Source organism: Buteo buteo, chromosome 24, assembly GCF_964188355.1.
Source record: "Buteo buteo chromosome 24, bButBut1.hap1.1, whole genome shotgun sequence".
Taxonomy (NCBI): domain Eukaryota; kingdom Metazoa; phylum Chordata; class Aves; order Accipitriformes; family Accipitridae; genus Buteo; species Buteo buteo.
Window position 1 is genome coordinate 2,633,349 of NC_134194.1, and position 23,854 is coordinate 2,657,202.

A 23,854-nucleotide genomic window follows, 5' to 3' on the forward strand; every position below is an offset into this window, starting at 1 on the left:
ACAAAATGCATCTTTCTTTTTAATTTTAGCTTGTTAGAATGGCTTTATAATTTATAAGTTCCTGTTCTTCTAGGTGTTCTTGCCAGGAAAACAGGTTTTTAAAGACAAGATCTCAGAAGTGGTTTATTGGTACGAATTGCTGGCTATGCTTATTACTATTACTTCATTAATTATAAAGTATTACTTCATTAATAAAAAAAGATGTTGTACAGTATAAATCCTCTTACCATATTTCAATTGATTTCTTGAAAGCCTAAACCTTCTTTAAGATAGATCTGTACTCGCACAGTGAACTTGCAAACTTCACTGTTTTGGTTTATTTCAGAAAGATTGTTGACTCTGGCAGCTCAACAGCAACAGAATAAACAGCTGATAATGGAGCTAATACGGTTGCATATTAATCTCTCCTTTATTTTTCTTTGCTAAGAGGGGAAGGGGGAGGGAAATAGCGGTATTCACCATCTCTGTGAAATGAGTATGTGAGACTGGTGGAGGAAGACTTTTCCCAGGGTGTTTGAAATGGCCAGTACTCATCTCTAGTAACTTGATACATTTCTTCTTTTTTGTGGTATTAGGAGACTTTGAAAGAGAATATATTGAAACATTTGCTTGCTGTGACATCTGCCTTCTGCAGCACTCAGATAATGTCATGTCAGGCAAAACTTCCTCGTAAAACAAAACTTTGCAATAGCAGAAACATTATGCAGGTAAAAACGTGCAGAAGAGTCCTCGGCTTGGCTTGCTGCAAGCTTAGTACAGGCTTGTACAGTTAGCAGTACGTACTGGCCATTTTCAAGGAATTGCATTGTTTATTTTTCTCGCTCTTTATCATGATTTTCATTAACAAAGACACACCCTGCCTATACAAAGCCAGATCTTGGCTCTAAGCACATTCCAAGGCACTCTTGCCCTTTTGCAGCAAGATGTGTGTGTGGGCTGGGCAGTCTCCCTTCTGAAAGGGTATCTGTTCACCACCCCACAAAAGCCAACGCTTTCTGCATCTCTCTTCCCTCCAGCCCCCCACTTCCTAACGTGATTTATACCTCTGGATTTACAAATAACACTAGGGGGGAGATTTGCAAGAGTGCCTAGCAGTGGCCAGACTGTTCTGGTTGAAGTCTAATCAGTCTAATGCGGAGAGCCGAGAGGGTTTCAGTTTGCTTTATGTTGCTGAGCTCTTCAGTTCCCATTTTCTGTTGCTTATGAGACGTGAAAGCAATTAGAATTTAAGAGTTGTATGCCTGCAGCAAGGTGAGATTTACTTTGCTCTATTTTATGTATCTAATCTTTACATATGTCAAGAGTTGAGTGCGGTGGACCAAGGTTGAACACGGCTCGGTCATTTGAATTCTATAAGGGAAGGTATGGTTGTAAAATTTAAGGAGCATCAGAGCAAACTTTTCCAGACACAGATGTTTCAAGAAATAAAACAGTAGGCTCAAACTTCTTGATGAGTGAAAACTGCAGTGTTTGTGCTCAAACCAAGCTGGGCTCTAATTATTAAAGCATTACTAGGTTCATATTATCCGTGAGGGAAATGTGACTATAACACAAATAAGGATATTGTGTTTTCATTGGATATTAAATCAGCCTCTTCATGTCTTCTATAAAGCTAAATATTAGGTAAACAAGAATTTGGGGAGGGTATAGCGCAGAGACAGACAGAAGGCAGCTGAGAGTTTGCAGTATGGCCGTTAAAATATTTTAATTGCGCAGGAGAAGTAATGTTTTCCCTGGGTCTTTGCTAGAGTTAAACTTGGCAAGCAAAGCCGAGAAGCAGTCTGGTGACTCGGAGGGCTGGCGGCCGCTGCACCGGGAATGTTGGCCGAAGGCTGTGCCAGGCGTTTCCACCAAGGCCAGGCAGCGATCCGCCTTCGGCAGCTGTGGGCACTTGGCATGGGGGGGAGGCAGAGAGATCCCCTTTGTGAGTCCTATACCTTTTTTGGTGCTAAGCAGGAGAGGTTCTTCCCTGGCTTTCCTGGGAAGCAGAGCTGAAAGGCTGCTGCCTTGCGAGCATCAGAAAATTGGCTAATTCCTCTGTCGAGAGTTCTGCCAGGATATCCCAGAAAAGAGTGGTTGCCCTTTCCAGCCCTGTGACACTAGGTCATGAGCAAATGTATCAGAACAGGCATTTGCACGTTGGGTATACGAGGGCAGCAGGTGGTACAAGAAGTAGACATGACTGATGCCTTTTCTGAACAGCCTCGGTCTGCACCCAAACATCCACATCCCTTGGATTTTGGGGTATCGAAGTACTTCCACGTGGAAGCTCGTGGGTTTGATCCACTGTCTCCTGTAGGGAGTTACTTAGGAGTTTGTTCCTCACACTAATATGTGTCTAATTTCTAATGAGACTGTATTACTCGATTTGCAGGTGATAGTGTTACGACCTATGGCTGATTTCTACTAGTAGACGCGTTTCTGTCCTTGTCTGCTCCTTTTCCTCTAACACTTTCCTGCTTTCCACTGTGCCACCGGCCCTGCTCTCCTCCCTGCGTGGTGCCTCGTGGCCATGCGTCCGTCTACCCTGTCGGGTCGTACTGAGTTTCCAAGCCAGGAGCCGCGTGTGAACGCAGGTATGCTCCTCCAAGAGCTGCGATAGCGGGCCCCGTTTGAATTTCAAATCGAGCACGACGAGCAGCTCCTTTTCCTTTTTTAAGGTGCAGAGGCCAGGTGGCCCAGCCGGTGCTGAGCTCTCAGCCTTGGCTCTGCCTTTCCTGAGCCCCTGCGTGCTTGGCTTCTCAACTTTGACGCTGCGTTCGCGCTAACTGTGCGCGAAGGCTGCGTTGTGTTTTACTGCGCTGCTGCTGTTGTGCGGCACGTGAGTTATGTCGCCGTAAACGTCGGCGTGCGAAGGCCAGCTGAAGAATGAGGAGTTTGCCTCCGAGGGCCGGCGGTTGACGGGGAGAAGGGTGCCACAGAAATGGTGCCACGAGGGAGAAGCGGGGGGTAAACCAAAGAAGAAGGTGGGATGGGGACCCTCGGTCAGGGCTTTCCTTGGAGCAGGCTGAATGAGTTCAGGGACGGGGGTTAGCTGTCTCATTTAACCGCTCGTTTTCCTTTATATGTTGTCCACTGGTGGCTTATGACAAGACAGTTGTTACCATTTGGGATTTGCCTGAAGAGAGGTACTGATGGACATGTAAGAAGCTAAAAGATTTCCTGAGTCTAAAGATCAGCCTAGAGGAAGGCGTGGAGTCCAGGGAGGAAAAAGGGTGTCAGGGGACCACGAGGAAGAGTAGGGCAAAAAGAAGCAAGAGCCAAGCTGTGTGCTGTGCTGAGCAGGCATCTGGAGTTTGGATGGTTTGGCTGGGAAGGGGGGAAGACAAGGAATCTGAGAAGGGTAGTGGCTTGTTCCCAGGACCTGGAGGCAGAAGAGGATTTTCAGAAGCAGGGTTTGGTTTGTTTTTTTTGAAGGAATGAAAGAGAAAGAGTGGTCCAGGGTACAGAATTTGAGATCTAGAGGTGGGTTTGGGGAGCGAAAAGTTCACTTTTGCCATGTAACCTAGTTGTCATTATCTTTGGGATAATTTAACTGAAAGGTCATATGATATTTGATCTCCTACTGCGGCAATTTCTTTCACTCCAAATGTCATATTTATCCCAAAGTAGAAAAATGGCATGCTGTTTTAAACAAGCCAGGATTAGCCATGTGTTCTAATATACTTCAGCACTGGATAAATGTTGAACAGCAAATTGCATTGAGGGATTAGTAATTGGATAGTGAGCCTTTTGCTTTTAGGTGAGTTGTGTGAAATGGAGACTCTGGTCTCTATCTGGCTCTCAGTGGACAGATTTCCAGTGAGCCAGGCTGAGCAGACAGACAAAGCTGTAAGCACAGAGACCCAGTCCCACCTTCTTAGCTCTGCTTAGTCTCTCTAAACAGAAATGGAAGAATTACTAGTGGTGTGGGGGAGCATAGGGTTGTCTTTACTTCCTTCACTGACCTCTGAGTAATAGAGGAACTTGACAACTCTGGAAATAAAGGGAGAATGTAGCACTCGACAGCAGCATTTTAAGAAAGATACCTGGATTTTTACAGCAGCACTTGAAGGGAAGGAATGAATGCCTGTTCGGGTTACTCTCGTGTCCTAGGTGGATGCATACATTTAATTACACATTCAGACCAACGTGTCTTAATAAAGCAAAAGTGTTAATTTATCTATTTTGGAATAATTTTTCAGCTTTGCTGAAATGTTCTAGAAATGAGGTACAGAGCTCTTGAAGAGTGGCAGCTTTGCTTGGAAATACAGATTTCTCTATCACTACCACCACAGTGGTATTTGAGCACCTGCTGTTGCAGAGGTAGAAAAGAGTAAAGCATATGATGACATTTCTCTTTCCTTCTGTCACTCACAGCCCTAACGCACATGCACACAGTCTGGATTTGGTTCAACGCACCAGGCTCCTTTCAACTTTCTTATTATCCCCAAACCAAAACTTGCCCAGGAGAAATTCCTCTTCCTGGGCATGTTCTTCCCGCTTACTGAGCATTTGATAGACCTTGTGGCAAAGAGTTAAAGGTCTTTGCTGATAGTGGTGGAGAAAAGAGATTCCAGAAGCGGAACTGTAGAAGAAAACTACTTTTTACCCTGTCGTACTATAAAGACCTTTTACTCTAAGTTATCTTCAGTACTACCTGATCGGTCTCCAAGACTTTCAGCAAGTGATGACCTCTAACGTAAGAACTGTGACTGCCAGGAAGTCTTTGGAGCTGGGCGGTATCTGCAGCGAGTTGGCAGAGAAAGAACAAAGAGTGTGACCACAGCAGGGAGAGCAGTGTGGCAGCCAGGAGCAGCAGCTGCCCACGGCATCCTTCCAGCAGATGTTCTGCTCTCCAGCAAAAGTGAGCATTTCGGAGGGCTCCAGCAGCACTTTGCCTGGGGATCTGATTTGTTGCAACTATCTCTATTTGGAAAGAAAATGCACAACTTTGATACTTTCCTTTGTACGGTTCTCAAATAATTAGGTTACCTTTTTATTTTTGGAAACCTGGCTTTAGTATCTTTGGAATATTATATTGGAATGCAAGTAATCCCACTCCTTTGATGCAGAATATCTTGAGATTTGTAGCATCTAAAATTTCATTGACATTTGGAGTCAGAAGCTGCAGGAGGAGGGGGGCATTGCAGGTACTTGATCTCATTGTCCAACAGGTTATTCTTAAGCATGTGCTAAGTTTGTAAAAGAGCAAACACCAAAATTGGTCAGTGATCTGCATTTTAGGAGGGATTTACTGTTCACGAGGTTCTGAAAAGTATCTGAAAGATCCTGACCTCCTTTACAGACTCCTTGCAGGAGTCTTGGTTCATTAAACTCCACTGCAAAGACCAAACAACTATTTTCCTGGTTTGCTATTTAAATCAGGCAGCTATTACTTCAAGATACCAGACTCCCCAATGGATCTGGGGAAAGCTGCTGTGCAGAAAAATGCAGTGATAATGAGAAGAAATAATTTAAAATTAAGTAATTTGCAAATGTAGCCTATTTTTTTAATGCACAGAAAATTTTTTCACCTGTAGAAATGCATTTACTGGCTTTACAGTCTCAAGGAAGTTTAGTTATAATTGTAACTTTTTAGAAGGAACTTTCAACATCTGATGGAAAATGCAAGCTGAAATGTGGTTTGCCTGCAAAAGCTTCTGTAACCCTGTGGATTTTATGTGGTTTTATCACATGATGCTTGCCCAGCCTAGGACATTGTTGTTTGTGTCAGAGATAAAATGCAATTCTAGTTCACGAGTTCCTACTGAAGTCATATGATGATCATTCACATGTTCCAGCCATTGTGTACTGTGCTCAAGCCACAGATCCTAGCCATTAGCAAATCTACATATTGCATGAATTCAACGTACTCACCACGATGTTGTAATGAGAAGATACTACTATGGGAGGCTGTGTATGTCAGTAAAGCACAGGACTCAGCGGCTAGTGAATGCTTCCTTCCCCTCTGCCACAGAATTACTGATTTGTCTGCACATTTTTCCTTAAGGCTTTCTGTGGCAGCAGCTCTCTAATGGGAGCAGCAGTGCAGACTGCTGCGTGGAGCTCGATAATCCCTGACATTTTCTGCTGTTTTGCTAAATCTCACTCGCAGTTAGGGCCAGATAAAAGTCACCTGTCCCTAATGGTGGGTGAGATTTAGCCAAAAAAACCCAAAAAAAGTAGTAACCTGCATAGCCTAGGACAGAGGGATGGGATTCCCATCTTGTCCCTCACCAAAATCCCTCCACAGCAGTAAGGGCAGTTGTCTTTTTGTACAGTTGTTGCTGACTATTGAGCAGTCATGGAGTTACCACCCTGTGCCTTGGGTATTTCACACTTTTCTTTATGCCTTTTCTTTTTTTTCATAGCTATTAAAGATTGAGACATGCTTATGTTTTTGAATGAAGGGGGAGCTTGTGATGCGGACCTGTGAGTCCAGAGGTGAAGCTGTGACATATAACAGCACTTCTGGATTTCCATCTGTCCCTTGAACCTTGCTTTCAGTAGGGTTTGCTTCCAGCTTGCTCTTACTGGTTTGGTGGTTGTATAGGAAATGTTAATTAAAAAAGTCTTAGGGCAGAGTTAGTATGTAATTTTGAGCAGCGTAGACTATTTCTGTCTCCTAGTGCTGCCCACTAGCAAATGTAAATAATGCCAACCTTATGTGGGTGTGTTGAGATATGATGAGTATATGAAAAATATGTTGAGGTCTTCAGGTGAAGAGGATTGCCTAATCTTAGTGTAAATGGCATTCACTGATGTGGATGCTGATTCTGCTTGGGATGCTGAGATTCGCAGGGGAAATCACAAATGTTTTTAAATAGTGAACAAAACCGTAGTGGAGCATATCCCGTGCCAGTGGTTGATAGTACTGCATCTATAGAGTGGACACAGATCCTGCTCATTCTGTATGTCAGTTCCAGCTCCATCTGAGCCCTCCTAACTCCCGTTTTTGCTATGCTTTCTGTCTGAATCTCTATCAGAAATCACGCCCTGGACCATTTCTCCATCTTTTTGGGAAACTTCTCTGGCTTCTCTGTAACACTAGCTGTGTTTTTCAGCCTTGTCCATTTTCAGCCTCACAATTCCATCGTACTGAAAACGAGAGGAACATGTCACCTCTGTGCCAGTCTTTAAAAAGACCAGGGGGCCTGGACACAGCTAGGGATAGATCTATAAAAATAGTATCTTTTCTCTCCACTTATCCTGGTAACATGAATCTCTCTTGAATTCTGTGGCGTTCTTGCGTGATTATTCCTAATCAGTGTGTTTTCCTGTACATCGTGAACTGCTCCACGTCATGATTTGGCCGGCTTTGTCGCTCTGGAGGGCTGTGCCCGTCACACTGCTGTGTCACCTCCGCCCCAGTGGGCACCGGGAGCAAGTTGAAGACAGCTGGAGCCTGTTGTTGCCATCCTTCCTTTAAACGCTTTGGTACCATCCTTTCTCCTAATCCTGGGTCTAAAAAAGTCATTTGTAAAGCTTCAGAGATGGATGGCTACTGAGGAAAATGGGGTTGGAGTGACCTGTTAACTCCTGGCTAGTTGAAAGTAAAACAGCTCAGCTTTCTTTTGTACAGCCAGGCTGCAAGAGACACTAATAAATATTCTATTAACTGTTTTCATGGGCTATAAGCCTTTTAGCTGTTAAATATCTTATCTGAACAGGTAAGTGCAATGCTGCTAAACAGTGATTTCAGGTCACGGGTCTTAGTGTGTTCACATATGTTGTCTGTATTTCAGAAACTCTGCAGTGATGCTCAGGTGAGAGTTTTTGGGAAATGTTGCCAACTGAAGCCTGGAGGAGACAGCTCTTCTTCATTGGATAGTTCAATCAATTCATCCTCCTCATTCTCTGATCCAAAAGAACAATGCCCAAAATACCAGGTGAGTCACTTTTCCTTTTTTTTGCATAACCCATGTCAAATACTAATGGCAGGTGAGGTAGTGAATGTTCTAAAATGCTTGAAACTAGAGGCTAGTGGTGGAGAGCAGTTTTCAGTCAAAATCAGACTTTGGTTCTGACTCAGTAATGTTTAATCCTGTAGCTTTGGTTTTGAACAAGTCTAAAACCAACCAGCTGGTTCTCTCAGGATGTGTCTTGAATGGCAGCGATCTCTCCAGGGCATTTGTTCTGTCTTATGACCTAGGTGATAACACTCATTCAGTATGATCAGACTTGGCACAAATATCTTATCTCGGTATAGATGAGGTAGTTTATTTTAGTTTATTGCTAAATGCCAGGGAAATAACAGAGAAATGCACTAGCTATAGGGTTAGTCTGTGTAACAGCTTTATAACAAGGGATTCAGTGCACTTCAGTTACATTTTACATAAGAGATTTTGGCCACGAGAGTAGCTGGAGTCATCTGACACGGATATATTTCTGTCGTCTCTCCTTCCATGGATCACAAGTGTTTTATATTAAGCCACTCTAAAATAGAACTAAGCCCTTCCACTCTTTGTAATGAAGTAATTGTGTGTTTGAGGGAAGCTGCTATCTCTACAACCTATTCTGAAGTACAGTACTACTGATGTCTTAATCTACCGTAGATACAAATGAAGAACCTTCCAGTGCTGACTTTCCCACTGTCACGTTAACTCTTGCTATATTTGGCAAGCTGCATATTCTTGTTTTCTCTTTCGCATCACACTCTTTTCCACAGCTTTAGTAAGGTGGCTGAAGATCTGTTTTCCATTCCTCGCTTCCTGGAAGGGCATTTAGCTGTGGTTATGAAAGGAAGAGGCATTTCTGTCAGCAGCTTCCTTCCAGCACAAAATAACCTCCTTCATGCATTGTGTGACCAAGAAAAATGATGCTCCCCACTATCCAGAAGTTGTCTCTCCTACTGGGCAGGCTCTGTGCGAACAATGGTCAACGTTATTAAAGGAAATTAATTTTAGTGGTTGGCATGATCGTGTATTTTAAAGCTGTGGAAAGTTTTCCCTTTTAAGTCCCCATTTCCTCACGTGTCTTACTTAGTCAAAATCTTACTGAGTTGAACTGAAATGATGTGTGGCTATGTGACTGGCTCAGAAAGTGTGCGAGAAACTTTGACCTTAAGTTGGTCTTCTACAGGGTATGTGTTGTAAACTATCTGCTGCATTCCCTGTACTCCTTCCAGGCTTCCCCAGCAAGTAAGCAGAGTGCCATAAAGACAAGAGTTCTTTACTGCAGAGTAAGATCTTGTATCATCTATGCAGAAGGGCCAGAGTAAGCTTGTCCAGGCATCAGTCAGCCTGGCATTTCCTAACTGCTGTGTCTGGTAATCTCAGGAGTTTCTTAATGTATTCACAGTATTTATACATTCTTTTGTTTATTTTTTTTTTAAGCTATAAAGTGGAAGTCTAAATAATACAATGCTGTAGGACTTTTAAAATAGTTCTTTATGTTTCCTTGTTTAAATGCATTTTGACTATATATGAGCAACTTTAATCGCAAGGTGAAATACAGGGTTTTGTTCCAGGCTTCCATGTTTTTAATTATGTTCTATCCAGATCCCTCACAAATGTGATTAGAATCCATTAAGATGAAGCTGAATATGGTTCTAAGCTTGACTGCAATTATTTGCGCATTATGACACTAGTGTTACCTCGGTACCTGCTTCTCAGTGTAGTCAGGACTGAAAGTCTTTCTGATTTGTTCATCACAACATTTGACATTTATTTCTGTATTGTGTTTTTAATTTATGTATGTACTTAGTTATTGATAGGACAATATGTACAGTAAGTGGAATATTAAATGTTGTAAATATATTCAGAAATGCAATTTCCAAATCATGCAAATTTTACTACCTCTAATATGCTAATGTGCAATAAGAAACACTTGTGGGTATTTTATGATCAGTTTTTATGTGAGCTCGTAAATATGACCTAGGGAATTGGTTTGTGTCCAAGCTGTCAGTGCCAGAGGTTGTGCCCTTTTTGCCAGATGCTCCTTGGCTTTCTTTTGTTTCAGGTTTTTAATATTTAACCCCTTTCCTCAGTTGATTGCACTCTACTTTGGTCTTGAGTGACCTTTGTTTTGCAGCATTAAAGGCCCAAAGAGTTGAGCTGCAGCAGTGTTTGCATATTAAATGCATTAAATACGTGCATCTTCTGTTACGCATGGTAAAATTATTAAGTGTAGATGAAATGCCAGACTGAAACAGGCCATGGGTGCATCTTATCATGCTCTTTGCCTTCAGCATTGCTTGTCTCTGTCTTTCGGAGGAAAGGGAAACCCCTATAATTAAATTTGAAAGCAGCTGATTTTCACTTGCTTTTTTAATTCAGTTGCTTGACAAAGAAATCAATACTTTATCTTAAAGTATTTTTCCTCAGCTTTAGAATAAGATTTTCACAACAGCAGAAAGTTGAAACCAAAACCAACCATCAAGGGCTTGACATTTATTCAGAATGAGTCCTTCAATTGGAGATCTGCAACAGATTTAAAAATAACAATCATAACATTTGGCTGTAGTAATTTGCAGTGTTCTTACTTCAAGATTTTGTGATGCTGGCAGACCTATCATTTCCTGGAGCCATTAACATCTATGCTTATATTTCCTCAGAGCTGCTGGGTCATACTGACTGATTTTAAAGTCTAGTTTTTCCAGTACTGCCTACAGTGCACCTAGGCAGTATGATATCCTGGGAGGTAAAGATGAAAATTTCTCTGAGACCCAGCTCATGATCAGATTTTGTCCTGCCATATGAACACTAACAAACCTTGCAATTGTATCCTCATTTTTATAACTGTGGTTGCTACTTTTAGTCATCCCCTATCTTTCTTGCACTGATAGCAGAATTCAGAGGTTAATAGTATGTCTGTTAAAGTACCATCATCTTAATTGAGAGTGCTTGAGAAGAGCTAAAAATTGAGAAGTGTTATAAGTGTGTTGCCTTCTGGCTGATTATCATTTTCTTGTTCCTGCCCTTGTTCTGCAGGCTAGCATGAGCAGAAAGATGGAGTGGTCATTTTCATGTAACTCCTTACTGCTGGTAGGAACCCGTGCTGTGGACACCCTGTCCTTGGTTGTGCTCTGAGCTCACTGTCTGATGCTGGGCAAAATATTTAGATATATTCCAAGCCTGTGTAGGAATCCGGGTGAGGATCCTGGTTGTTCAGAGCTTGGATAAGGGATATGGAGATAGGGCACTTAAGATTTTCCAAACACAGGGTTATTTCTGTGACTGGTTTTAGGGACCTTTTGGAAGGATTACTCAAAGGAAGTGTTATGAATTGCCATGCGCCTCAAAGGAAATTTATTGCTCTCTTGCACAGTACTGAAGTACCTCACCTATGAACTGCCTGAGCTCTGTGAGTGATCATGATATTTTAAATTATTCAGGGCAAGGCACAAATGGAGAGCCAGCACTAATATTCTGCTCATCCTAGAGATGAAACAACCCTGGATAAAGGGACGGTAATCTCAGTCATTGAAAGTATACAAATAAGATGACTGTCAGCTGAGCAGTCGTCTCCAGTTGGTTGCCTTGAGTAACTTTTTAATGTTAGGTTTCTGTTTGCAGTAGTTGATCTAGCCTGTGATGCGGCATAGTGACGTCCCTCCTCTGTATTTAGCCAGTATGCCTTACAGCAAGCTCTCACCAACCGAGAAGCAGGAATTGCACAACTTGAGCTTGGCATCACGATGCTACAGCTCTTTGCTGGTAGTGTCACCGGAGCACCAGGGAAAGATGCATCAGATAGAAAATACCATCCATGGATAAGTTATGAATCAGTCTTTGTCAAGAAAGCACTGGTCCAACTTGGCTCCAATGCACAGTCTGTATCAGATCTCCAGTGAACTTGTGATTCTTATTCTCAAGCAGACACAAGGTTTAGGCTTAATGGTTCTTATTCAGTAAAGTGTCTTATCACACTCTTAAAAGTTTTTAGTTGCCTGACTCAGCACCGTTTGAATCTGCTTCCCCTCACCCCCTGGAGATGGGTTAGGTTTGTTGGATGATTTTAGTGGTTTAGCTCACAGCCAATGTGAAGATCACTTTCTATGCCAGCATTATCTTTATTGAACTGTTCAACTTAGCGTGTTCAACAGTGTTATAGCAAGATATTTTGCAAGTTTATCTTTTAAATAAAGGATATTTTCCTTAGTTGTATGTTGCCTTAATAGAAGCGTGCTTCTAAAATGCTTAAAACCAAATGTTGGTGGGGTTTTTTTTTGCAGGGTTCTCGGTGCTCCTCAGATGCTAACATGCTTGGAGAGATGATGTTTGGCTCTGTGGCGATGAGCTACAAGGGCTCCACATTGAAAATTCACCAGATCCGGTAAGATTAATTTTTTACTGCTGGTCTTTTCATAAGACTTACTCCTTAGTGCTAATATGTAATGAATTGAATGCCACAAGTGCAGAGTAAAAGGAATTTTTGGATTTGCTTTAAAGTAACTCTGATGTCACTTTTTACACAAAAGGCTGTTATGTCCTGTTTAGGTCTATAAAATCTGGAGGGTTGTGAAATGGAAAGTAAAGCCTGTCTTGGCGCTGTGTTTCTGACATCTTCCTTTTTGTCCTCTAGCTCACCTCCTCAGCTCATGCTCAGCAAGGTTTTCACAGCTCGCACTGGAAGTAGCATCTACGGCAGCCTGAATACGTGAGTCTATTACAGATCATATCTATTGCACATAAGCAGATGAATGTAAGAAGACCTTTTTTGGACCCTCCAGATTCTTTCTGTAGAAAAATAACTTCTTGTTCCCTGATCTGTTACATCCTGTCACTAGTGTCCTCACCTTTCCCTTGCGGTTGTCTTCACCTCAGTTTGCTTTAAGCGAATGAATGAACCATTCCTTTAATGCTGATATGGTGAAGCTTGATATTTTAAAGTACAAAAGTACCTGCACCCAGCAAAGGAGAAGAGATGAGAACAGAACACTGGAGTTGGGGAGTTCACTCCAAGATGAAGAAAAAGGTGTTACAAAAACATGTGGGTTCCAAGAGTTCAATGTTTAGTTTTCTGTGTATTAATTGACCCACCTGAAAGTGTGGCTTAGGCTATGAAAGCTTTTTCTAGTGGAAGCCTGCATTCTTACCTTGTCCATTCCATTCGGGCTATAATGAAGTAACACTATATTCTACTGAAATGCAAATCACTTGTTTTTGTTGCATGTTTTCTGTTTGTTATAGGTTGCAGGACAGTCTTGAGTTCATTAATCAAGACAGCAATACATTAAAGCCTGACCACAGTACAATTATGAATGGACTTCTTGGGAATATAGGTAATCACAAACAGATTTTATTTCCTGGTATCTTTAACTGAGTAATCATGGATTCTAGAATATGAAAGTCTTCTAAGTCGAATCAAATGTTAAAAAAGAAAAGGCAAGCTAAAACCATTACATGTCGGTGGGGTTTGGAGGAGAATAAATCGGACAGTTCAAGGAATTAGCAGTGGTTCAATGTATTACTGATACCTATGTGTATATAAAATACATAATAGAAATATTTAGATATACTTAAGTTCAAATACAGAAAATGTTGGAAAACAACAGTCAGTAGAACTTTCTAAGCAGCGTATCTCGGATCAGGCAGGATTGATTCTGCCTGGCTCTGTTCCCATTTTATTTTCATTAATAATTTTCATTCTGTTCTGTACTCTGGCCACATGAGCGCATGTGCCTGTGTGGTTTGTACTAGTCTAAGTCAACCTTGCACAGTTGTGCTGGAGTTTTTGATCAGATTAGACAGAATATCTTTTTATTTTCTCCTCTTTCTTTCTCGGTCTGACCATGGAATCTAAGCAGTCTTGAAAAAACCTCTGGCATCTTTGGTTCTCAGCCTTCGTGGAAGTGCTGTGGCTGAAGGCTCCATGAACATTAGATAACAGAAAGAGGAAAAGGTTTTGGCTTTTCCCCTTGGGGACAGTAGAGCTGATAGTAAAGATATTGTAATTCAGTGCTTTGTTGTCCAGTGTAGCAACCTGATGAGCTCTTCAGCACGTCTTCCCTTTCCCTTGGTTTAGATTATTGACTTTCCAAGCAAATGTCTGTTGTAGTAGGTGGAATAAGGGGCTTCTTTATACGTTTGCTTTCCAGAATATTGCTCTGTATAAAATACACTTTTCTAGTGTTGGAAGTAAGGAGTGAATTTGATGACTTTGTTACTTTAACTGGGTTTCTGGCTTTGATGTGCTCCTAATGCTTGTTGGGTGTGTTTACTTCTCTCCCTCACACTGACTTCGATAAGACTACACCTAAGCATGGGCTTAAATGCTTTTCAGGCTCAAAAGCTGTATACCTCATTAAAATAATTTCCAATAGTCCATTTATAAGGGAAGCCAATTAAAGTTGTAAGAACCTATTATCTATTAAATGTTTCCTGAATTCACCAAGTCAGGAAAGTTAAAAAGACGCATTTTTCTTAATTTTCAGTATTCCTGTCAGACTTCAGTTGTGATTTTTCACAGTGCATGAGTGAATGAAGTGCCTGATCTAAGGGAGAGGAACTCACTTCATCTACGTTTAGGGTTTTGTTGTGGTTTGTGCTTGGCAAAAGTTCGCTGTATCACCAGTGTGATCCAAACTGCAAGTTTAAATTCACATAATGCAACTATTAGGTGTGGACTCAATATGATTTAGGTGTAGTCAGTGCTACACGTTCATCTGTGTCTGGCTCTGTAGTGAGGGTGACTCTTCCCCACTGAGCAGAAAGGGTAACTGCCCTGAGAGCTGGTCAGGAGGTGTAGGCACCTCCGTGCAAGGGTGTGCAACAAAAATCGACAAGATTGCCTGCTAGAAGAGGATGCTGAAACTTTCTTTGTAATTGAGCTGCACAAGTTTTCAGTGGGTTCCACAGTGTTTGTTTACAGTTCCCCTTTCAACGCAGAGGGAACCATGGGTAAAGTACGTGAAGAAGTTAATCTGTAACTGCAGCATTTCTAACAACTGTTGGACAGCAAAGACTGCCCCTGACTCCTTGGCTCTTGCCAGCCTGTGATAGGAGAAGAGTCTATGTATTTTGGTTGGGAACTATTTACAAGCTGCTTTTTTTAGATATGCTGGTTGAAAAAAAAAAAAAAAAAAAAAAAGGCAGCACTGGTCATGTCCCTTCCTTTAATGAGTGAAGACCTAAGAGAATGGGAGGGAGCTTTGTTGAGATGCAGCTTTCGTGTTTTGTAAAATCAGAAAACTTTGAGTGAGCAGTAGCTTCAAATTTAGGAGAAGGACTGGTAATTAACTCATTAAAAATATCCATGCATTTTTCCTGGCTGTGTGTACAGTAAATACACTCTTTCCCTGGTATACCTACAATCCAGTATTATTTTTAAAAGGGACTACTGAGACTGCTAACAATTATTTTCTGTATGATCATTTCACTAAACTGATGTACTGACTGTTTTCAGAACAACTACTTCAGCCTATAATTTTTTGTTGGTTCTACTAAGATTAATTTCTGCCTGCCTTCTCCCCCTTCTTCCCCGTCGTCTTCAGCAACAGTGTTCTTCAGCCACCCCACCAGTGTGGATGTTAAAACAAACATTGTACTCCATGATGAATCTCCGTTTGTGATCAAGTTAGGCTTTGAGCCTGCATAAATTAATCATTTTTCAACTTTAACAAAAAAAAAAAAAAAAAAAGGCCTTGGAGAGAAACCCCATCCATGTATGGGAGACAGTGTAAAGCCGGGTCTATTATTTTAATTCTATAAATACTATGTAGTCCAACTGTAAGCTGTATCCTTGAATCAACATTCTTGTTAAGCATAAGAGCTGTTCTCTTGCATTATGTTAGTCTGCATTTATGTTGGCTTATATCTTTCTTATATCTATCCCTGCCCTGGCCCCCTCCCTACAGACTGTTCTGCTTTACTAACCTCATTCTTTCATGTGTATTTTACGTTTTGCCATGTAGGTCTTTCACAGCTTTGCAGCCCTAGGCGGGCATTCTCAGAGCAAGGTCCGCTCCGCCTGATCCGGAGCGCCTCTTTCTTTGCAGGTTTGCAGTGTGCTGTGTGCTGTGCTGTGTGGCTAGTCTAGCTGGTGTGACAAAACTGTGTGGATTTGTAGTTTAGCCCTGGAAATAAGATTTTTGGGTTTTTTTAAATACAAAATGGACAGTGATGTCTGCTCTCTTACCTTTTTGGATACATGCTTTAAATCCCCAGAGGACAGCAGGCATTTTAATAGTCCTCTTTGGGGTTGGTTGGTTGTGTTGTTTTGTTTTGGAAACATATGTTTGATGGTGGATTTCATATTTCTGGAAATAATATTTCACAATAGTGTCAAGCTATTTTGATCTGGACTTGTTTCAACCAAACTGTAAAAACTAAAGCTAAACTAGGTTCATTTAAAATGGGCATTTCTTGCTTTTAGTGGTTGGGTCTTATTTCCATGGCTGAGTAGCTTTTATTTCACACACATATTTGTAAAATACATCACGTTTAAAGACTACTGAGCCTGAGACACTTTTGATCTTGTGTATATGCAGACTGTGAATCTGGACAGCTTACAGCTTAGTTGAACAACCAATGCACTGCTCACAATTTAAAAGTATTTATTTTCTTCAAGACAGCATTGTAAAATCCTTTTAAAATTATATATAATACCTAAGAAAGGTATATGAATGAAGTTGTGTTTAGATTGGTTTTGGGTGGGTTTTTTGTCTATACACTGAGTACCACCAATGTGACCAACATTCGTTTGGTACATTAAAATGTCATTGAAAAATACCTGTGTAAAGAAACGAAGGGTACTAGTTTTAGTTTGTACTAAAATAGGTGTATGGACTTCAGAAAAACACATACAAGCTTTTCAGATAAGTGTTTTGGCTTGTTCAGCTAAGCAGCCTTTCTTGGTGATGGCCTTGTGCAGTGCTGTTGATCTGAATTAATGAGCATGTTTTTGTTTCATTAATTACATGGAGATCTGCAAACAAGAAAGGAACTGTATATTCCCCTGCTAATTGGTATTCCTTGTTTTACAGTTCATAGCAACCCTATGGATATGCCTGGGAGGGAGCAGAATGAGGACAGAGACAGCGGTATAGCAAGATCTGGTAATGTCAGTTCCATGTGTTAACCCTGTGGACTCCAAAAATATTCAGTAGTATTCGTCACTGAGATGTCTAGACATGATCAAAAAGTTTTCCCTATGCTGAAATGAGATTGTTCTGTTTCGTTATATATAAGCATTAATGCACACCTATATGTATATGTACAGATGTTGTAGGTGTCAAGGTTGTTGCATTAGGAACCTCACAGAGATAATCTGAACAGCAGTGCACTTTATTAAAGCATGCTGCAAGTAAACAAGCCAAGTTAAATATTGAAATGAGTTTGCAGCATTTCTAAACAATACTTGTTGTCATCTCCTTTCCAAGTTGAGGAGGACTGTAATGTTAAAACATGAATTCACCTCCACAACACCCCTCTCCTTCCCCCCAGATTCAGGATATTGGGCACTTCAGGTTAGGATTGGAAAGGCTGTTAAAGGATGTGATTAACGCTACTCCTTTCCACAAAGAATTTATTTCCCAGTACTCAGGGTTGATGAGCAAGGTGCAGCCTGTATGTTGCCTATTATGTAAAGCTGCAGGACTGTCCCACCCTTGTAGTGCTTGTATATCTTGTTGATGTTCTTATAAACTGGTTATTTTTCGATATGAAACATAGATAAACAGAAGAGAAGGCACTTGAGAAGCAACACCAGTTTATCTTGAGGGGCTTCGTTTAGTTGCTGGTATTATTTTCCAAATGCTCTTTCTTCTGGAGAGATTTTTATTTATTCCTCTTATTATTGCAGCATCTCTTAGCAGTCTGCTCATCACTCCGTTTCCATCTCCGGGCTCTTCATTTAACAAAAGCTGTGCTAGCAGTTACCAGCGGCGTTGGCGTCGCAGTCAGACTACCAGCTTGGAGAATGGGGTCTTCCCTCGATGGTGAGCTGGGAATGAAAATGCGGGTTGCTGCCCATAAATTTTCCACCATTGTCAGCTTGATTCTGCTCTTGCATATGTACATCTGCTCTTGCTGTTGCTTTCTGTGGGGTATTTACAGAGGTGTAAGTCAGGCTGCACTTCAACGCCTGATCTTTTTTAGTATCTGTTTTCTTCACAGCATTTGTTGTTTTGCACTAACTAGAAAGCCTTCAGCAAAACGTAAACCTGTAGGCTGTACTTTTGAGGATAAGAAGCCCTAAAATCCTACTCAAAACACAAATTCTTGGCAGAGGTGGGAGAGAACTAGAGTACCATATTCTGACCCCAGAAACACTTTGAATCTGGTTCCAGTTTTTGTGATTGCAGGATCAATTAATGGTTGCTTGTAAAAAAACTGCAAAGTGGATGTTATCAGAGGTGATGATTTGACAACACATGCAAACAAAAGGTGTTTATTGAAGTGAAATGTTCAAGAATTGAATTACACAGGAAACCGAGATACAACTTTAAGCAGTGGATTACATTAACTTTCTGGGTTTTTTTTCATGCTTCAAGGTCCATGGATGAAAGCTTTAACTTGTCAGATGACAGCTCTGGTCCTAGCCCAGGAATTGTTAGGAAGAAAAAGATAGCAATTGGAGTTATTTTTTCACTCTCGAGAGATGAAGATGAAAACAACAAATTTAATGAGTTCTTCTTCTCACACTTTCCTCTTTTTGAGAGTCACATGAACAAACTGAAGAGTGCAATAGAACAGGTAAACACAGTCTCTTTTGATTCTTGCACTTGTATTGCTCTACGTTCCCCCCAGCCCTGTCAGATTAATTCCTAACTCTTGTTACTAGTTTACAAAAGTGGGATCAACTTGCTGTGGGGTATTGGAATTGCACCAGAGAAGAGCTTTGCTCCACAGCATCTTTGATGGTGTTTCTTATTGCTAGCAAAAGCACAACACAGGGTGAGGACAGAGCATGCTGCATTACGCTGCAGGGATTGCTGACAGCTAGAACAGTCGCTAGGCTGTGTAAGCTCCCAGCAAGCCCTGGATCAGCCAAGGGGGAAAGGTGCTTTTAAGACCACCTCTACCTCCCTGCTTCAGCTGTATCTGAGTCTAGTGGGTTGCGGGGTCAGAACCTATCCCTAGGCTATTCCAGGCTGTAAATAAATATCGAGCTTTTTTCTTTCTCTGTTTTTTTAACCCCCTGATTCTGATGTGTAGGAAATTTTCAAAGATTGACATTTCAAATATGTGGTTAGATTTGCTTCAAATCTCTCTTCTAGGAAATACTTAGTGGTTACTTCGCCACTGCAATGAAAACTTTGACCCCTTTTATGCCTTGAATGATGAAAAGCACAGAAGAAGCAGAGGCTGGAAATGCATGTGCCTCACCTATCTTTCCTCAGATATGAAAGTTGGCACTTGTAGCATTGTTTTATCACTTAAAAAAAAAATTATTTGCATGACTAGTTGCATGAAAGATAAAGTCAAACACATGACTTTGTTTTCCATTTTCTGTGCTTCTGTAGCTATGTGTTACTTATCTGTTTAATGATTGTTTTCAAGGCTATGAAAATGAGTCGTAGATCAGCTGATGCCAGTCAGCGGAGTTTGGCATATAACAGAATTGTTGATGCCCTTAATGAATTCAGGTGAGCAGTTTGTCTCCTATCTTTTGTGTCTGTTTCTTCAAAAGCACTCAAGTCTGTTTTAGAAGTATCTTCTCCTTAGTGCAGGATAAGTAACATGTCTAAAGTCTTCTGCAAAAGTAAGTACAATAAAGGTATTGGTGATAGCAAGCCGTTATAATCTCTTTGTGATTTTAGGTTTTGCCAGGTGTGTATATCCATCAGGGCTCGGTGTGAACAGGACATAGATGATAAAAGTTTTCTGTGCTTTACGTAGTAATGAAGCTCCCAGCAAACTCTTAAATTATCTTTTATGGCCCGTTGCGAGGGGGAAAAGAATTGCAAAGCCATTAGGGAAGTCCTCCTCTAGTGTATGTTTTCCTGATGTGTGAGCAAAGCAAGACTTTTACCCTGCTCTAAATTCAGCTCTAAAGGCGTTTCAGATAACCAGCTACTAAGAAGGAGGACTATCTTTTTCACACAGTAAAATGCAGTACTGTAATCTCTTGCTATCAGTACCTGCAGAGCGCCTCTATTCAACAGTTAATATACAAAGTAACAGAGATAAGCACATCCCTGGCATTTAACTGTATTTTCTTTCCATAGTTTAAGTCATGGGGAGGGAATTAAGATGAAATCCGTCTGTTTCAAGTGATTCATCTTCTCTCAGATGGGAGTGGCAGGGTGCTTCCTTTTACAACCAGCGTAGGGTTACTTTTAACAGACATTATAGGAGGGTGCTCTGATGTTGCAAAAAGAAAATCCTGACATCGGGATGTATTTTACCGAACAGTGAAGGATCCTGAGGGCTCACCCATTTTTCTACAATTCCGCTTACCACCTGAATGCCATGGATTAGGTGGTGTTGCAGGATGAAGGCACAGTATATTTTTAAAATTTTATTTTTTTTTTTAATTTTTTAGAACCTCGCCTCCGGGCAGTTGTGAGGGACGGCAGAGGATATGTTCGGTAGGGACAGGAGGCAGGGAAGAGCGAGCACGTGGGCCTGCGGTGAGAGGTGGATGGGATCAGCAGTGCCAAGAGAGGGAGCAGAGGGAGCTCGTGACTGCTGGGAGCAGCCGATCCTGCCCAGGGGCCCGAGACGAGTCTGGCAACTCTGAGCAGCCACGGTGGTTCCTCCGCTCCCCCCAGCTCTGCTCTGCCTCTCCTCCCCATTCTCACCCCAAGCCATTTCTCTGCATTCCCACCCCCTGATAACACCATCCCCCCAGCTGTTTTTCCCAAAACTTCCCCCAAAACATTCCCCCTCAAGATACATGCAGCGGACTTTGCCCATTCTCCTTTGTCCTTCCAAGTTAAACAGTTCCAGAGTGCTGGGGAGGGGTGCATATCCCGAGTCAAACGTAGGGAAAAATAACCCTGAAAACAGAGGCCAAATCCACCTTGCTAGCTTTTTCCTCCTTGGAGGAAAGCTTGGCGGTGCTGAGCTGGGATGGGACGAGGAAGGCTGCTCTTGTCGGACCGAGGAAGAAAATAACATCCCACTGGACATGGAAGGATTGGCACTCTCCTGAGCCTCTGTAAGACACAGTCATTCACATGACACAGCCATTGCGTAACCAGCACTGGAAGCATGTGTCTAACTACCAGCTTTATGCAGAGGTTTCCATGGTGATACAAATATTACTCTTTAATAGTGTAACGAGGTAAATTAAATCCAGTTTAATTTCATATAAATGAATTTCCTGGGGCAGCAGACTTTGGCAATTCCGGGGTTTTTTTTTTGGTGTGGGTTTTTTTTTTTTGTTTTCTGTTTTTTGGGTCTTTTTTTAAGCAAGTGCATTCCAAGGCGTGCACCCAGCGAGTGCCCCCAGCCCAGGCCAGTCCTGCAGGCGGGCAAGGTCCTCGTGCCTCCGCAGTATCTTGGGGTGGCAATGTGTGCTGCCATCAAGAAAAGCATGTCTGTAACATGCAAGAGCCACTTGCTTTTCAAAGCAATGCAATATGTGTTTGGTAAGAAAAAAAAAAAGTATATTTGAATACTGAAGGCTGGATGCAAAGATGCTTTGGCACAGGTTCAGCAAACCCATTTAGGCCACTATTATCTCTTTAGGCGTCTGCTTTCCCACTGAAGTCACGGGGAAGTCAGGAGCCTGAGTCCTTTGGTGAACCTGAGACTTGCGTTGATTCCTGCCCTCTTAGCAAATTGTGCTGGAGGGAAGAAGGGTGCTGACTTCAGTGAGTTGGTGTTTCTGAAACGTAATCCCGTGCTGGTTTAACTCATTGGAGTATTTTTTTTTTTTTTTGAAGGAGGAGGTCTTTTTTTTTAAGGAGGGTTTTTTGTTTGTTGTTTTTTTTTTAAACCCAGACTTCCAGAGGTTCTCAAGTGTAGCTGATGTGCACTCTTCTGGTGATTACAACAACCTCAAATCACTGGGGCATGGGGGACCAGCTACACGCTGCTGTGCTGATCAGAGAAGGGAGGAGGAAGGGTGATGGGTGTTATCGTAGCCTCCTGCCACCCAAAAGTCCCCTCCTGCAGGGAAGGTGCTGTGGTTGTAGGTCTGCCTGCTAGCCTGCAAGTAGGGTTGTTGCAAGGAGCTGGCTGCAGGGTCAGCCAGGCATTTAGAGGCATTTACCTGCCAGTACTGGGCATTGAGGGGGAGTAAAGAAGACAGCAAAACAGACCCCTTCCTTTGGTCTTGTCATCTCATCCTGTGAAAAACAAAGCTGCCTTCTCTGAAAGGCCTAGGCTGCTTCTGCAAATCGGTGCTATTGATAAATTGGCCATCAATTTGGTGCCTAGCTCCAGGCCTACTCTTGCATCCTTATTCACTTTACAACAATTTTTAATTTTCTAAAGCACTGATGGATTTAGCTATTAACACTTGACTTAGAGGCTTAAAACTCTTTGGATGTCAGCTGTGCAGACACATGACTTATGAAATAAGCTACTGTACTTGCATAAACATTTCGACTCCCCCAGTCCCCGAGGCCAGTGCAGCACATTGATAATACAGATTATGCATCTGACTAATACCTGTGTGGCAAATACGCAGACTGGCAAGGAAACACTGAACGCAAGGCCTAGGGAAACACCTCTCTGCTTTCTGGCAGCCACGTTTGATCCTATTTTATGCCAGTAATTTTTAAGCAGTTTAAGCTGCTGAGAACAGAGTGGTGCATTTTGCTCAGCGGTGTAGGCTGGCCCCTGTGCCAGCATGGGCACAGGAGTGGCATGGGCTCCTGCACTCAGTGCAGCAATTACTGCCTTCATTTTCTTTTTCCTTTTTAAGGAGAAATCATCTTTGGAAAGAAGGAATCAGGATAGGGAGCAAATGCACGTGATTTAAGTTTTAGAAACCACTGATGTTTTTTCTTTTTTGAAACAATCCCTAAAGAGGTGCTAAGCTTTGCCATTACGTTACAACTCTTAAATAGCAAGAGCAGCTCTCACAGCACAGTGCCAAGGGTCAGCAGTGTTTCCCTCGGGGACGAAGGGGCTGCAGAGGGATGCTGTCATCCCCGAGAAGCCATCCGGCTCCTTTGGTTTGTACCGCACCAGGGAAAGATGTCTCGGACTGGTACCAAAATCCAAGACAAAGGCCGGGGAGGTTCGCGGGTGCATTTGGGTGAGGGTGAAGCGGGGAGCAGCACAACGCTTGACCCGCGGCGATGCCGCACCGTGCCGCGGCACCGCGAGCACCGTCGTGTCTGCAAGCAGCAGGGCCGATCGCCTCGGTGCCATCTGCGCCCGCAGAGCAGACAAACCCCCAGAGGGTTTGCAGGAGGGGTTTTGCTCAGGTCTTCGTTTTTGTTGGGCTGGGCTGTGTGCTTTGGTTTCGAGCTGTGTTCAGATGGGAAGGTGTTTCCTGAGGAGGTCTCCCAGCCCCTGTCCCTGCTGCACCCATTCCTGCTGCTGAGGTGCCCCGTAAGCTCCAGGCTGGAGTTCAGCCTCCCAGAAGCATTTCCAAATATAAACCATTTTAAATGTACTGCAGCCCTCAAAAGAACAGAGTCTGTAGTTAACTGAACTTTCCCTCGCATGCGGCTGCTTGATGCTGGTGTGCATGGGGGGTGGCGAGCGGAGGGGAGGGGGCTGCTTGCTGCAGATGGCCAAGAGGGGTCAATTTGATTTTTAATGGTTGTCATTTTTTAAATCTGGTTAACTTCCCTGTAGTGTTTTAGGGGTTTTTTTGTTGTTGTTGGGGTTTTTTTTATTTGTTTTTTTTTTTGTTTGTTCTTTAATAAATGGAAGGGAGGGCATTTCCTCCGTGTTTGCAGAGCTGGAAAGCAGTTAATCCTTGCCCTTGGTTTCTGTGCCATTGCTGCCTGCGCTGGCATGGAGGGTTCCCTGCACTGCAGTCACATGCCTGCTGGCCGCCGGCCAGGGCAATCTGATCT

General features: G+C 42.4%; 1 protein-coding gene across 7 annotated transcripts in view; it reads left to right on the forward strand.

Annotated features, from left to right (window-relative positions):
* FNIP1 (folliculin interacting protein 1) overlaps window positions 1-23,854 on the forward strand; it is a 70,804-nt gene that overhangs the window by 32,293 nt on the left and 14,657 nt on the right. For 4 of the 7 annotated variants that reach the window (XM_075056317.1, XM_075056319.1, XM_075056320.1 and 1 more), the window contains exons 3-11: window positions 7,728-7,871; window positions 12,158-12,258; window positions 12,508-12,582; window positions 13,116-13,207; window positions 15,839-15,922; window positions 16,910-16,981; window positions 17,728-17,863; window positions 18,419-18,620; window positions 19,428-19,513. In XM_075056317.1, coding sequence (XP_074912418.1) covers window positions 7,728-7,871; window positions 12,158-12,258; window positions 12,508-12,582; window positions 13,116-13,207; window positions 15,839-15,922; window positions 16,910-16,981; window positions 17,728-17,863; window positions 18,419-18,620; window positions 19,428-19,513 — 992 coding nt within the window. Of the gene's footprint in view, window positions 1-7,403; window positions 7,420-7,500; window positions 7,653-7,727; window positions 7,872-12,157; window positions 12,259-12,507; window positions 12,583-13,115; window positions 13,208-15,838; window positions 15,923-16,909; window positions 16,982-17,727; window positions 17,864-18,418; window positions 18,621-19,427; window positions 19,514-23,854 lie in introns of those variants that run through there. The other 3 variants (XM_075056323.1, XM_075056322.1, XM_075056321.1) reach the window with 3 other exon arrangements.